Consider the following 16,185-nt stretch of genomic DNA (forward strand, 5'->3'; position numbering starts at 1 on the left):
CTGACAGCCCCAGGCTGGAGACCTTGTGGGGCTGGGAGGCGGGGCCTTCCTGAGGCCTCCCCCAGCCGAGTCTGCCTGAGGCTGTGGGGCCTGGCCATGGCAGAGCGCCACAGCCTCTGAGCACTGCCGGCCCGCTCGCCCTCAGCCTGCGCTGCTGGCCCCGGCCCCTCAGTGGGCCCTGCCCCACGCCGCCGTGGGCCCTGACGCGGTGTGGAGGCCGTGACGCCATCTGCTGTGGTAGATGCCTTTGTGTAGCAGGCACCGCCTGGCCCCGACCATGTCTGCTGTCCATTATAAGTTCTTCTCCAAGCTGAACTACGATATAGTCACCTTCGACGGCCTCCACATCTCCCTCCGCGACCTCAAGTGCCGGATCATGGGCCGTGAGAAGCTGAAGGCGGCCAACTGTGACCTGCAGATCAGCAACGCCCAGACCGAAGAAGGTGCGTGGGGGCGCGGGGCCTCAAGGCAGTGAGGAAAAAGCATGTGCTTCACTAGGTTCCCTTAAACGTGGGGTTGCCGAAAGGGGCTTTGCCTAAAGGGCCTAAAGGGGCTTTGCCTAAAGGGCCGAAAGGGGCTAACTTTCCTGCTTCAAAGAGCATCAGTCATGTGTGGCAGTGACATGATCCTCCTCTAGGTAGGTTGTGTTGCACTTTGACCTTTGTAAAATGCGTGTAATCTTTTAAACTTGGTACACTGGTGGCATAGGGACTTAGTGAAGGTAAGGGTGTTTTCCATGCGAAAACACCAAAATACCCCAGTGGTTTTCAGAGCACAGCTAGAGAATACGTTTTGGTGTAATATGTATGAATGCCAACTTTTTTGGTTTATATGCATAACCGTTACTTCCAGTTGTTATTCGTCAGATTTAGATGCTTAAACTCACCTTCAGGAAAAAAAGGGAAAAAACCCCCAGATTTTCTGCCTCAGTGGGATGTTTGGAATTCCTATATGCGGACATACAGTATTGCATTTTATACCTTTGTCTGTGCAGCAGTCCTGACAAAATGTTGAAATGCTCTTGGAAAGAACAAAGTGAAGCTTGAGTGAAGATGGCCTCCTTGTTCAGATTTTTCTGAGTACTCCAAGCTCTTACAGGTCAGTAACTGCTACTTTTCACAATGGAAATCTAGTAATAGAAGCAAAGCTAGTATGAGGTAAAAGTAAAGAGGATTTTAAAGCTCAGTGGAAAAATATGAGATGATGCTTTTAGAGATGCCGGGAAGGCAAAGGGATGGTTGGGACCTATTTTGCAGAGGGGGTGGGGGGATGTCCTCTTCCACACTTACTCTAGAGGCATGTTCTGTAAGGGCAGAATTCCCTTCAAAAAGCCCATACTCAGGAATAGCGCATTTAAACTTGCCTCCTTTTAATTTGATCTGAATTTCTTATCATAGATGTTCTCACAATACCGTGGTAGAACAGTAAACTCCAGAACTCAGGTTTCTTGAGTACTCTTTCCTGCCCTGTAACATTCTGTCTCAAACCCCTTGGAGAATGTGCTATTCTGCTTATCAGGCAAAAGACAAAAAAGTATAAAACCAAAAATGGGACTCTGAACGCTCTTGGGTGATTAGTTTTAAGGAAGAAGAGTGCTCTTCTAAGACTGTCTCTGCAGCTCGGAACTTGCTCGAGTTCAGTGTTACAGCACGCACTTGACGGTTTTAGTAATGCTGTGATGCGATGTCTTCAAAACAAACTCCCGCTAACTCCAAAGGAAGTCATGCCCATAGGAAGAATATACTGAAAAACGATGCATAAATTGTGAACTATTCCTATTTTGGGTCTGATCCCTGAGCAAAATCTCCCTGACAGAGCGTGGCTTGCTATCCAGTATCTTTGGTTTTCAGGCCATCGTTCTGCAAAGGTAAGGGCTTTTAGCATTTGAAACTGTAGGCAGATGACGGGGAATGGCTGCTGGTAGTGCTTTAAAACAGTTAGTCATATCCAGCTGGTGTAAGTACAATAGACAACCATTCTCATGGGAAGGGCTTTGCATTTTAAGCTTGCTCAGTCCAAGTGTCTCAGGTAGTAAGGGCAGGTTTTTTTGGGTCGTATGTAAAAGGTCAGAAGGCTTTCCTCCGTTTCAAAAGACTGACAGGGTGTAAGCCAAGGCAAAGCACGGGTAGCGTCAGGCACACACTGTTTTCTAAAGGCTTTTAGAGGCTGTCTTCGTATGTAGTTTTGTTTGAGTCTCTCTGCTCTGCAAGAAGGGAATTGAAAGAGTTCCCGTCCCTTCACGTTTAATTCAAAGGAGATGATTAGCTTCAGAGGGGAGATACCACTTTAGTTTGAGCCAATTCTGCCCTACTTGTGAAAGCAAGCTCAAAAAAGGCCAAAAGTTCTGTGATGCAAATTCTAGCACTGCCAGTTTGGGTTCCATTCAAATGTAAAGCATTGAGAGGCCGAGAAGTGTGGTTGTTGGTGGAAGATGCTCCAAGAAATAGACAGAGATGGCAGGGTCTCTTCTGCGTTCCGTCAGTCTTGAGCACTGGTGGCATTAGGTGAATCGTTTGAGTTAACAGCTATGGAAGCAATGGCGTTTTCATGCTTTAGCTCGGTGCCTGTTTTGTTGCAGGGCAAGCTAGACAGACTTTAGACTCTGGTTTATGCAGGTGAGACTTTGCTGTGGGTTGTTCTGCTCCGAAGATCTGTTGGCTTTGTAGCCTAACAGAAGCAAAAGCAACTTGAGCTAGATCAGGACGGAACCTCATGCATTAGCAGACTCTCTTTTAGTGACCATTGAGACCGTTTTGCTGTTGGCATTCCAACTTTTTTTAAAAAAGGAGACAAATTTTGCTGTATGTGTTTGGTTCTCAAACCTGAAGATTTCTTGCAATGTACTGTTAGTGTGTTGAGACGATAAAAGCGCGATGTGACATACAAAAGTTTGCTTTTCTATCTGTCAAGGGATTCTCTGAAGTGCTGTGTAATTACGTATTAATCCTTAATCCTTATGAATGGACTAGGGTTTTTTCCTGTGTTTCTCTTGTTTTCAGAATACACAGATGACAATGCCCTGATTCCTAAGAACTCATCGGTGATTGTCAGAAGAATCCCTGTTGGAGGAGTTAAAGCTACCAGCAAAACATCTGTTAGGTAAGTATCCATAAACCATTGTATTCTTTCTAAGGGGTTTTGGTGTGATAGCTTTTTAAATTTATATTAGTTTACAGGGGCTTTCAGCTTGTATCTTTCTTGTTAAAGCTGCTGTTAATTTTTGTTGTCATAGGCTAGATTTTAATGTGTCTGCCCCAAAGCAGGCTGACATTTTTAGTGCTGTTGGGACATGGGGTTCACACTCCACCAATTGTAACTTTTCAGATGCCTCTACTGGGTTTGTTCTTGGGGCTGATTGTTCGGAGACCCATGGTCTCTACATGGATCTCCATATGGAGAAATTCCTTATTATATGTGTTTGCTTTTATTGCTTTTATAGTACAGGCAGATACACATTGTAGTGTCATCTTAGGATTTGTTCCCATCTCAGCAGAGCCTGCGTCTCAGTGTTTGACTATTTCTTGCATTTGGGCTGGAGGGTATTCTTACGGCCCAAATCTGGGTTTTTTTGCGTACTAGCTATAGAGGAAGGACCCAGGGTTGCCAGCTGGCGAGCAATGCAAACAAGAAGTTTCATTCATAAAGGATTCCTAGTAGTTTCCTAAAGACAATGTCCGTTTAAGGCCAGAGAAAAAGAACAGTGTCCTAAAGCCTTTTGTGTGAGTACGATGAAGGAATAGTTAATCCTTTCCAAACTTGAAACTCAGTAAGCAGTTGAGCAGGTTACCAAATGTTACTAGTTATCTTTCTAAGTCTGTTTTTACCCTAAGCCGATGTCTGTGCTCCAGGTTTTAATTCTGTATTCCTAAGATTTACGGAGGACAGAGAATCGGGTGTATTGCTTAAAATTACAGATGCTCAAATGCACTCCCGACTACAGGATTATTGCTGTCATTTCTGCATTCATACAGACCCGTTCTATGTCAGCTACATTAGCGTTGTTTGAATGGTCATATTTTCCGGCCTTCTTAAAGATATGCCTCTCCCCCACAATTAAAAGATGTTATTAAATTGTGGTTTTGCCATGTCTTTCTAGTGTTGGTTCTCAACAGAGTAGAGTGATGAGTTACAGCGTGTCTCGCACCAACAGTACAGCAGCATCCTGGTACTCATGAAGTGTCTGCAAGCAAAACCCCCTGAATTTATGTGGCTCTGCATGTCAGCTTTGGGCATGTTACTGCCGTAGTTGTTGCAGTGCTTTCAGGTACTCCCTAGTAATTCTGGAGGCCACAGAGTTGTGCTTCTAAACACTGGGGGTTAATTAAAACGTGTATGCTTAGTGATGCATTGTCAGTGCATCGTCCGTTTCTGATTGGACGGCACCCTCTCCTGGTATTGTAATGCTGCCCCACAATGAGAGGATAGATGCTGCTAGCTTCAAAGATCAGGTAAATACCTGTACGTGGGGATAAGGGAAGAACGGCACTGCTGTTCTAGCATTGACAATTCACCAGGCAGATGAGCTGTCTGCTCCTCCAGCTGGAAACATTGCAGAAGCCACTGGCAGAGTGGCTAAAGTTTGGGAATGATGAACGTACGCTGTAAGGGTGGAGAGGCCTTCAAAAATATGTTACTCACCTTGTAGTATGTTCTTCGAGGTAAGTGGATGAAGAAACCATTGGGTGGTCATTGACAGTGTTTCCTTGTACTTGCTCCCCTTCGGGAGCTGTGTGGCTGTAATTGCGAGCCTGGTGGTGGTCTAGCAGTGGCAGGAAGCACGAGCCTTTCTCTTTGTACGTGAATTCCACAGCAGCCTTTGAATTGCCTCTGCGATACGGGTCAATGAGTATGTGGAGTCTCAGCAAGTTTTCAAACGTAATAAATGGTTCCTAAAATATTGTAGCATTTTCAAGATCATCTTAAAACAAATTCTGGCAATCGAGGCCGCTATTTTCTTTTGTCACTGGACTCCTCAATTGAACAAAATTCTAGAAACTGCTGTCAGGTGACATTTCTAGTACTATTTTGAATCAACATAGCATATGTAACACGTTTAGTGGCTAAATATGGTAGCCGTCTGAGCACAGTGCTTGGGCTTCCACAAAGAAACGCTCTCGTAAAGACTCTGCTGCTGACATTTTTGTTATGTCTTTGTCGGATGACTGATTTCTGGTTTGCTTAAGGAAAGGTGCACTTTGAAGGGTCTAGACCATCACTGTTCTTGCTTAGAAACTAAAGTACTGTGTATGGCCCTATTTGTGATACTAGGGATATACAGACTGGCTAACGTTACCTTCCTGTTTTGATGGTTGATTATTTAAGAACACAAAATATAGTACAGACATCATGGGTTTGATACTTAGGTAGCAGAGACAAAATACCTGAGGACTTCCTCTTGTGCTGTTGTGTTCTGTATCTGTAAGTCTTGGAGTAATTTGTGACAAAGGTGAAATGTGATTTGGGTTTTTTTTTTCTTTGCACTGAGTGTACAAGAGAGAACAGTTTATGTATACGAATAAATTTCCACATTCGGTAGACTATCAGAACATAATGTTTTGACAATCCGTTTTTATAATCTGGTTTTGCTGCTTGATGCTGGGCACAAGTGCTTTATTTTAAATTCTGATCACCTTTCTTTCTTCTTCTAGAAGTCGAACTGAGCCAGTGAGTGGAACATCAAAAGCGGTATGTAAAATCACAGTCTCAATTTTTTACGTTTGGAAAAGGAGCAGCATTTTTCTTCAGGTTTGAAAACACTGTCATTCGGCTGCTGAAATATAATTAAGTAACACAAGGAAATACTTGACTGGTAATGGTCTAGATCTTGATTTGCCACTTGGGTTGAATGCTGTGCATAACTACACATTTCAAAATAGTCCCTACAGCATAAAAATCACTATTTGGTGGGTCTTATTTTTCATCTTTATTTTAAGTACTTCACTGCTGTGGTGTGAGCCATTACACTAACCCTGGACCGCTGGATCTGATGCCTTGATAAGCTGTTAGGATCACCTAAATCTAGAAACAGATGAACTCTGGCTCTGTGTTCTGCGAAGAATGCAGCCTCTGATGCTCATGGAATAGTATCCAATCAACTTAAAATTGTAAGCTTTTTGTATGTAGGTCTAAAAACACTACGTCTTAATCTGACACCTGTAATTCTGTCACCGAGTTGTTCGAATTCCTTTTTGGCCATGAATGCATGAATGCCTCGCGTTGTGAGTTCGAGTTAGTTTACTGGCCCAGTGACCCAAGTAGTTAATTTTATGCATTTATGTAAACCATGTTTATAGTATTTCATCTAATTCAGATGAGTTTTTATTTCTTGAAAAGGGTTATTTTTCTTGTTGTTTACTAGCATGTGCATAAACACAAATCACATGTTCCAAAAGAAGGTTAACGTTCTTTTCGCCTCGCGTCTTCCCTGGCATGTCTGTGTCACGTTTCTGAGTAGCATCTCGCCATCCGCTAGCACAGATGTCTCCAAGAAAAGGAAAAATCCTGGAGTGGGAGGGAAGCCTCAGTGTTAGCTAGAACTACTTAAAGTAAATGAAAGACGAAGCAGAAACGTCCCCTTCTAGTTTGCTCTGCCTGGACCTGATTTGGGTTGCGGGTAGCCGAGGGGAGGGTGGAAGCCTTGCATCGCTCTTTACAACTCCTCTCTCTCTCTCCCTATAAAAGCACTGCAGCCTCGGGTGCTTCTGGTGTTGGAGACACAATTAACTTTATTCTTAAAGCTAACTCAGTCTTGGTTCAAAGCGTGGGCTTTTTGTTTCGGTGTGGGTTTTTAAATACCTGTATTTCTGCATGTATTTCAAAGACGAAGCTGGATCTTAGTGTGGGAGGAAGAAATCACCAAAAAGCTTGCCGATCACTGTTGAACAGTAAAGCAGCAAAATTAAAATTAGTCATGATTTTTCTGAACAGGAAGCACAAAAGGTTTTACTTTGAGTATTTCTTCCTTGTCTCGCTCTTGTATTAGCTGTCATTCTATATGTCCAAATTTGCGCTGCTGTCCTACTGTTACTACAGCCAAAGCAAGAAAGTGCCTCCGTTTTGGTTTAGTATTACTGTTTCGGTAACTGCGAGGATTTCTAGTTAGGGCTTGCCCTTAAAGGCTGCAGAAACGCAGCGCCAGGCCCATTGTTTTAGCACCGTCAGGCACAACCGTGATCCTTCCTGGCTGAATGTTTAGTTCAGCCAAGCAATCGGATTTTAGGAAACCGCTGTAATTTACACGTAACGTTCCAGCCGCGAGACTAGCCTTTTCCAGCATGAAGCTGTTGGCCCAAATCTGGGTGTGCGAAGAGCTGAGCCACACACGGAGTGGAGACGGGTGTTTATTTCGTGTCTGCGCAGAGGTGGGGGCTGGGGGGAGCTCCACAAAGCTAGCACACCTTGGCTTACACGTTGTAAGCTTTCATATTTTACAAAAAGCGACTCATTGGCAGACTAGACTAATTTCTCTCACTTCCCAAACTGATTTGGGTAGTATGGCTTGTGGTCTAATAAAATACAAGAAATCAGTTTTCTCAGTTTCTGCTCTGTCCTGGTAAACACCTTTATTTTAATAATTGGAGCAGTAAATTTTTTTCTAGACTAGGTGGTGTGTTACTTTTATGGCTGATGTTTTGGACTGGTGTTTTTATTTGGGTTTTGTGGGATATGGTGAGTTTGGCATTTTTAAACGTAGTGACAGGAGAGGCAGAGTTCACGTTTCGGGGCTGATATGCCGGTGCTTTATTTTGACAGGCACCTGCTGTCTTCATCAAAGTGTAACCGTGTGCATTTATAAATGATGAGACATGAACCAATTTATTTTCAAACTACACTGAAGATAAGTTTCCTGTAGTGCTGCTTCCTTCTTGAGTAAACTTGAATTTATTTTCTGAATGCTCTTTAGCTGGAAATTGACAGCTTCCTTACCCCTTTGACTTTTAAGCAGTCGTGAGCATTTGAGAAGGGTCCCTCTCTGAGATATTCTGGAGCAGTAAGCTGATCTCAAACGGGTTCGGTAATTGTAGTTTCTTCTCATTAACCTCAATAACCACACTCTTAAGCTGTCGTAGGTCTGGGCTTTGCTTTGAACAAATACAAGTTCCAGTGGGTTGGAAATGCCGCTTTCAGTGACAGTCAGAGGCTATAGTGCAGGCTTTGGGACTACAGTAGAGGTTAGCTATTGCCGTGTTTGGATTGTAGAACTCGACTGTGTGTTTCTTTTCTTGTGAACAGATTGGTGACTCTCCTGCATCTATTTCTGTGGCCCAGCTTACTAAGGTATATGAATATTCTTGTCAAATACTTGAAAAATAAAAAAGCATTTTCTTTGTACTTTTAAATCTTATACTGTCATCTGTATCTGGCTAGCACTTGTAATTTGAACAAGACTTTAATAAAATTTCTACTAATTTAAAGTATTTATTTTAACTTTAAAATGTGTGTATATTTTGATACCATCCTGTAAAGAGTAGTTCCCATTTTGGAAGATAAAAGCAGAGTACCTTATCAGCCTCAAGGTGATGTTGTAGTATTGGTCTTCTTCAGGACCCAGAGGAGCAGCACTTTAGCTGTCTACCATTTTTGATAAGTTTTGTTAATTTTGCGTTGGAAACAAACACAATTTTTATGGAAGACTTGGTTTGTCTGTAAGCTACAGGCATTTAAGGGGGGTTTGAACAGCCAAAATAGAAGCGTTTCTGTAACGTGGACAATTGCATCCCTATTTTTGAATTTCTAGTGATGGTAGTCACAGAACCTTTGTGTTCTGTGACTGTCTTCTTTGAATGCTGCACAATTTCATAAATTGTAGTATATGTACAGTGGAGAACGCAATCTAATTTGAACACAAACTGTGAATTGTGAAAATGTGCCCAGTTGTTTCTAAGATTATACCAATGTGTCTGTGTGGCATAATAGCAGATGTGTCCCTCTGAAACTGTTGTAATGCCATGTTTGGCTATGGAATCGCTTGCATTTTTGGCTCAATAACGTGTGACTTTGGCCGGGAGAGCACTAGTGATGGCCCTTGGTGCACAGACGTAGTGCTGTGCAATGAAATTACTCGTCTTGAAAGAGCACAAAGATTAGAGGAGGCAGGGCCTAATGCAGAAGAGACAGTTCTTTCTTCTGAAAATAAAGGCCGGAATTCATTTCCAAGAAGGAGAGATCTCTTCCTGCTGGTAACGTCTTCCCTCTCTCACTGCAGAAATTAAATTGTGTACAATTGAGAAAAAAAATAGTTTGGAAAGCAGCCAACAAAAGAAATTGGTCTCCGTTAGTGCTGTCCTTAAACGTGTCCTTGATTCTGTAAACTCCTGTGAAGTTTTGCTCGAAAAAGTGAAAAACCGTCCAAGCGGTGTACACATTTAAGCTTTTGAGAGAATTTAACTATTTCAGAAAAATGCAGGAACATACCATAAAGCAGGTCAAAGCCGTTACTTACTCTAACCTCTTCAGTGCAGGCTGGCTTAGCATGGAGGCAAGGTGTTCAGAGTTCTCTGGTTTTTTATTACTGTGCATTAAACGCCATAATTGAATGTTGGTGTATTGCCAGTAATGTTTTGTGGGTTTTGGACGTGTTTTGTAAACCGTTTGGGTTCAAACAAATTTGTCAATGATCTCTAAAGTTTTCTGGAAATGTAAATGGCAGTGATTTCATAGATGTCGATCTGGATTATGTTACTGTTGAGCAAAAGCTGTGTATGTGAAACAAGCATTTAAGAAAATGTTGAAACTAGTTGGCTGCTTTTGTGCATGACTGCCATTAAAACCAAAACCATGAGTGGCTGATCTGACCGATAGGTGCTTGAAGGTCCAGATCACTGAGAGTCACTCCCTTAGACCCTGCTCGTATCTGGACTGGCGAGTAATTTGAACATTTGAACTAATACGTCTCTACTAATCAGATGGCTTCAATAATTTGAAAATCTGATTCTGCATAAGGTCGATATGACAATCTGTGTGAGCTTAACTGTGTTTCTAATGTGCCTGTCAAATAATTCCCTGACGCCATGTGTTGAATATTTGCATGTTTTAATTACACAAGCCTCTGGTTGCGTATTCATGCCATTTAATGTTAGTCACTGAACATATGTGCGTGAGGCATGAACTCGGCCTTCCTACAGAGATGGTGAATCTAAGTTTCCCCAGTGACTGGCTCAGAGCCCTGAATTGAGATCTCCCTCTGAACTGTGCTTTGGAGGAGGAGTGGATTTGTGTCTCTTCTCGGAGTGGATGGTGAGCTAAGGGATATTTCACCCTTAAGGAACCTGAAGTTAAGGCAAAGGATGTCAAATGAGTTCAAACCACTGCTCAAGCCTTTGGAACATCCTGGCTATCTTCATTTAGGGACATAAGTATTTGAGTCAAGCAACCCTTCTGCTGGGTAAAAGGAGAGGGTGAAAGGCTTTTGCCGCTTAACAGAATCACTGACAGATCACTTTAAGTGTGGGTCTTGAGATGAGACGTGTCTGCATTTCTTTTCTTAGCAGGACAAAAGTTTGGAGTCTGTTCCCAGAATTCAAAAGAGCACAGGAATTCCAAGGAGTTTCACGATGGAGGTGAAAGATCCCAAAACAAAGGGTGCTATGCTGACAAACACTGGAAAATACGCCATACCAACTATTAATACGTAAGTATGGAATTAATTGGACTGACCAAAAACTGAAGGAGAGAAACCACGAGTGAATGTCTGAGTGGCAATGCAGCCGAGTTGGCCGGCATCTGTAATTGCAGGGGAGGAAGCATTGTCACCGTATCTTAATCTTAAAATCTGCCATACTTTCTAATATGAAAACAGGGTGGTCCTACTGTTTGTACCCCTGGAAGTTGGTTAAACGTGTGGTAGGCTGAGAATCTATTTCTGCAAAACATTTCCGTAGTGTTTACAGTTGGAGTCGTTCTCTCAGAAAGCTCGTTTTGCATCTGGTTTATGTTTCAAAGGCTTCTTGCAAAATTTATCAAATTGGACTGTTGGGCTGAGATTTCCTTCCCCTCTGCCTTTTATCAAATCTCACGTGTGAAACAGACTGAAGTTTTCCTGTTGCTCCGAACTAAAAATGCTACTGTGTGCTGACAAGAGTGGTTCTCTTAAAAAGGAATCGGTAGCACTTCTGTTTTTCTGTCATGGATCTCCTTTGGTAGAAGCTGGAACATAGACTTCATTCACTTATAAAATGCAATTACTCGAAGGCCAACTCTATCCTGAGCCTGCAATTTATATTTACCCTCTGGCAAAGGAGGGCTGGGATTCATTTCCCCTGATTTCTAGCCATGAAAAAATGATTTTTCTAGTCTGAGCTAATTTCTTAGTTGATCCAATGAATGGAAGAGTTCTGCAGAAGGAAAATTGTTCCCCCCTCCCTTCTCTGGCAGTTGAAACTAAATGCCTGCATTTTAGAAGGCTAATGCGGAGTGAGAATAATTCCATCCGTTATCTTCCTTTGATAAAATTAAAAGCTTGGAACAGTTTTCATATCCACATCTTTAACTTTTTTCTTTTTCCTTCCCCACCCCACCCTCCAGGGAAGCTTCTGCTAGAGGAAAGAAGGAAAAGCCGCCCTTTTTACCCTCATCCTTGGATGATCCGATTCCAGATGAGTTGGTGTGTCCCATTTGTAGAGATACGATAACCGATGCAGTTGTTATTGCCTGCTGCGGAAACAGTTTTTGTGGCGAATGTAAGTGTTACTCCCCTGATTGTTGATTCAAAACCTGATCTTCTGAAAGCAGAAACAGGAGAGAACTGAATGATTGTGTTACCACTTCTATTTACTACTTAAGTATCCCCTGAGTAGGAAAAGAATTTTCTCACATAAAGGAAAGAAAAATAAGGCAGAAAGCTTTTTTTGCTTTTTATGCATGTAGTTAAATCCTCTTTACACGCGGAGGGATGATTATGAGAAGAGTGCGTAACTGTGCAGGTGATTACAGGATTAGATAGTGAATGCCTTTAGTGTCTTTCTCTCACACAAAATTATGTGGCCAACTCTGGTGACTTGCTGTGGTCTGCAACAAGCGGATAGTTAGGCATTTAATCCACATTCTTCTCCACAGGAGAGTTGGTTAAAGCCGGCAGAACTCAACCCTACTATCGTTTTTTTGAGATGAGTTTTTTTCAAGAACCTTGAGGTTGGTGACTTGTCACCGTAGAGCCTGGAAAAAAAGAGGAGTTGAACCATCAAGACGCAGCCTGCCCTACATCTTCAAATGTTCAATAGTGAAGTACCAAAACTGCGTAGCTATTTACTGCATACTAGGAATTTTTTACACTCTTGAACGTTTATAGCTTGATGCTCTCAGGGCAAGAGCAGATTCACCCATTAAGCATATACGTCTTTTTATAAATGATTAGAACCCTCAACATTTCCTTCGTTTGGCTAAAAACTATTTTGATGATTCTAATGATTCGCAGGTATTAGAACAGCATTACTGGAATCAGAGGAACATACGTGCCCAGCATGTCATCAGGCAGATGTTTCTCCTGATGCTTTAGTTGCCAACAAGTGCCTACGCCAGGTAACGTGATGACTTTGATGTAAACTGTTTGCATGAAAAGTCTATTTGTAAAAAGCTGAAAGGGAAGAAAAGAATAATTTACGTCTCCTTAAGAAAGGCTAAATTGAATAAGGCTAAATTTACTTTTCAAATGCTTCATCTGTTATTACAGAAGCTTACACCTTTAGAGACAGTCTGGCAAATTCGGGTCACACTTTGTTTAACGTGATTGCCTCCCTTTCCAATTCGATGTTAACACAGAATTACTTTAAGTGCAGATACTCTGAGGTGCCAATCATTACTGACACTGTTTAACGTCCCGTGTTTGTGTATCCGCACGTTGATTTATTTCAGGGTTGGTGGCATTTCCAGGAATACACCAGTAAATTTACTCTGTGGAGGTTTTTGTTCGCCTATCTACTGACGTTTCATAGTACGTTTTTGTAAATGTTTTTCTGCCTCTAGGCTGTGAACAACTTCAAAAGTGGAACTGGCTACAGAAAGCGGATTCAGCAGCAACAGCAGCGGCAGCCGCCACCGCCACCACCTTCACCACCACTCGTGAGACAAGCAATAACCCGCAACCTGCAGCCTCTGCTCCGGCCAAAAATGTCCAGACAGCAGGCGCCACTAATGATTTCGTTAGCTTCTCTGGCTTCTCTTTCTGCTTTGGCATTGTTGGCCCCTGGTCCGTCACCTGTGGCAGCCTGGCTGCCAGTAAGTCCCTCTTCTGTCATTGTCCCTGATCTCCCTCCAGCAGTGCCCCTACCTCTCCGTGCTGAAAAGCCAGATAGACCTTCTCGGTAAGTAAAGCTATAGAGCAACATGAATATGAAACGCTGAAGTTAGATTCTTCTTCTTGCTCTCCTCTGCTAGCGAGTGACATTTAGTGACATTCATTAGTGACATCAGTGACAGTTCCAGCTATTTTATTTTACTTTGAGTGAGGACACTTTGATAAGTTGGAAGTACACCTCATGCAAGAAGCTTCTCAGAAGTATTTGTTGTTTGGTTCCCCTATCAGTCGTTCAGTCCAGGTTTACCCCGAGAGAGGAACCTTTCTTCCCCGGGAGCCCTCTGATTTGAAGTGGCTAGGAATTCCTAAAGTAACCATTCGGTTATGCCAGACCTTCTTGAGTGCATTCATTTCTGTGTAGTACTGAGGATCTCATGTTCCCATGAAAAGTGTAAAACCAGCTGGAGGTAACATTGATCAGGTGTTTTCATGTTACTTTTTCCTACAGTATTTCTGCCATCAATGGTACGATAAGTCAGAGCCATCCTCAGTAGTCACAGGGTAGTCAGTGATGCATGCAGATTGGATAACAAACATTGAAACACTACATTTGAAGTATTTACAAACATGACAGTCTAACTTTGCAACCCAGTGAATTAATATGAAAACACGTGAAAAATCTGAACTCTAGTTTAGGGTTTATCTTCTTTCAGCTCGATGCCTTGAATGCAAACAGCCACTCTGTCCAGAAGGCTGTCAGGCTCCGCCGTACCGTTGAATACAGGGGCTCACAATTCAAAAGAACCTCTCAGGCAGCCTCCGAACTAGAACACAGCCGATTCCTAATAGAATTTCCATTCTTGCATCGTCCAAAACTGAGGTTCAGCATGTGGGTTATACGTACTCTAATCCTCCCACGTGCAGCCAGCTTAACAAATTCTGTTTCCAGTGAGCTGTCTCTTTGAATGCCAGTATTCCACGTAGACTTCTCTTCAGGGCTTCATGTGGAATCACCCAACTTCCAGTTGGTAGATCTGGTGAAGATTACTTTTTCTTTATTTGTTTCCATTTACAGTAGTCAGCCTTTTCTCACCTTGGACTTTATGTTTCCAGTAGCACATCAAAACACTGTTTGAATAACAAAAATTCATGTTTTTTGTAGCGGTGCTGATACTGTTATACCTCCTGGTGCTCTGGTGGCTGCTGCTGAGCTTTCTAGATCTTCCTCTCTGTCAGTCAGCAGTTTGTTGGAAGAGAAGGTAAATTTTATTTCAACATATGCAGTGAGTCCTGTATTTTAGTAGAGCTCCAAACATTTTCCAACTGTTTGCGTTTATTCACAAGGGCTGTCAGATTCCTGTACTAAGACAACCAGCATTACCAAGTCTTCTGGGCCCCCAAGGGCAATCAATGCCCACGACTGGTAAGTAACTAAAACTTTAGAATTTCTTTTCAGAAATTATCATCAGATAAACTGAACGGGATTTTTTTCTTTTTCCTCTCCCCACTCTGAAAGGTCATCCAACGAGAGCCAGTACACCTCGCTCGGCGGGTGGCAGACCAGGCTGGGACCTGTAAGTGTTCTGCAGAAATTCAGTATATTACTGCTCGTAACCTGTTAAATGAGGCCGTAGCACGTAACTTAGATAACAGCTGATTTATAATGAGGTAAGTGTGCCCAGATAGCTGTGGAGAATACAAGTGGTAATCGGGAGACCTTATTGTGGCCTTCAATTTTGAATTCCTTCCATTTAGTCATCTCAAATAGCCAAGCTGCTTTCTCTCAGTTGGAGAGAGAGAGAAGAGTCTGTTTGATCTATTACTGCCGCGTCAAGTGAGTCCTTCCTTTTCGTATATATTTGTTCTAGACAGATTTTAAGGGTGCATTGTGTTTGTAAAATCTTGAAGAAAAATGAAAACAAAAGCCAGGGTCCATGCCACAGATTATCTAAACATCTCAAATTCAGTAAGCAAGAAAATAACAATTTGGGGGTGAGAACAGGACAAATACATCATCATGAGTCCGCAACATAGGAAGCGTACGTGGAAGAAGTCCAAAGACATTTGAGAGAAGATTAGTTATTATTTGTGCAGTACTTTGAAGGTCAGAAGTGTGAAGTATGAAGTGTATCAAGGATTGGTAGAGGAGCGGTGGGCACTTGGCACGTAGGAGTCTCTCCTAAGCAGGGGCAGCCTCCATCCACAGTCGCAAAGCTGCGTATAGGGAGAGAAGACTGAGGGAACTGCTGGGGGTGAGTGCCGCGATTGAGAGACGGGACGCTGCTTGATGCAAGCAAGATGTCGGTTTATTAGAGGCGTCGGAAAGCTTTTATACAGCTACTTAACAGTTACATAAATTACACAAATTCTATCATTTCTAATTGGCTTAGCTCTAAATGTTTCATTACCATAATCCCTCCTACCTGCGGTTTCGCTACATGCTAGAAGCTACAGTTTTGGAATGTGCTAAAAGCTACAGTGATAACTTGTTGCCTACTCCCTACTTCTTCAAGGTTATTTATCTCAGACCTGCAAGGCCAGTTGTTCCCTGGCTCCTCAGATTTATTTGTCTCAGGTCTGCAAGGTCGGCATACCCTCGAATTTCTTGCATACTTGTACTTTTCTGCTAGCCGCCCCCAACATCTCCCCCTTTTTTGTTTCTTTAAAGGCAGAACTGAGGCGCGGGTTTAAAGGTCATCATACTCAGTGAGCTGGACAGAACTAACACTAACGTAAATCTTCGGAATATCGCCGTTTTGAATAAACCATGTATGTCGAACAACTTTAGTCACCATAGACCTAACACAGGAAAGAGCGCAGCTTAGAATCAAAAGGCCTACCAATATAATAACTAATATGAGTACAGCAGATTGTACCAGGCTCCTAAGCCAGCCCTTTATCCCAAACCAATCACCCAAAGTACCCAATCCGAAGAAGTCCGTATCAGATTGCAC

At 42.6% G+C, this 16,185-nt stretch overlaps 1 protein-coding gene across 1 annotated transcript; it reads left to right on the forward strand.

The window, feature by feature from the left end:
- Positions 1-277: 277 nt before the first annotated feature.
- LOC141736698 (E3 ubiquitin-protein ligase RBBP6-like) lies at positions 278-5,751 on the forward strand. Its single transcript, XM_074571255.1, has 3 exons — positions 278-443; positions 3,000-3,099; positions 5,649-5,751. The coding sequence occupies exons 1-3, from the start codon at positions 278-280 to the stop codon at positions 5,749-5,751; spliced, it is 369 nt and encodes a 122-aa protein (XP_074427356.1).
- Positions 5,752-16,185: the final 10,434 nt, after the last annotated feature.

This window comes from Larus michahellis (assembly GCF_964199755.1).
Source record: "Larus michahellis chromosome W unlocalized genomic scaffold, bLarMic1.1 SUPER_W_unloc_1, whole genome shotgun sequence".
Classification (NCBI taxonomy): domain Eukaryota; kingdom Metazoa; phylum Chordata; class Aves; order Charadriiformes; family Laridae; genus Larus; species Larus michahellis.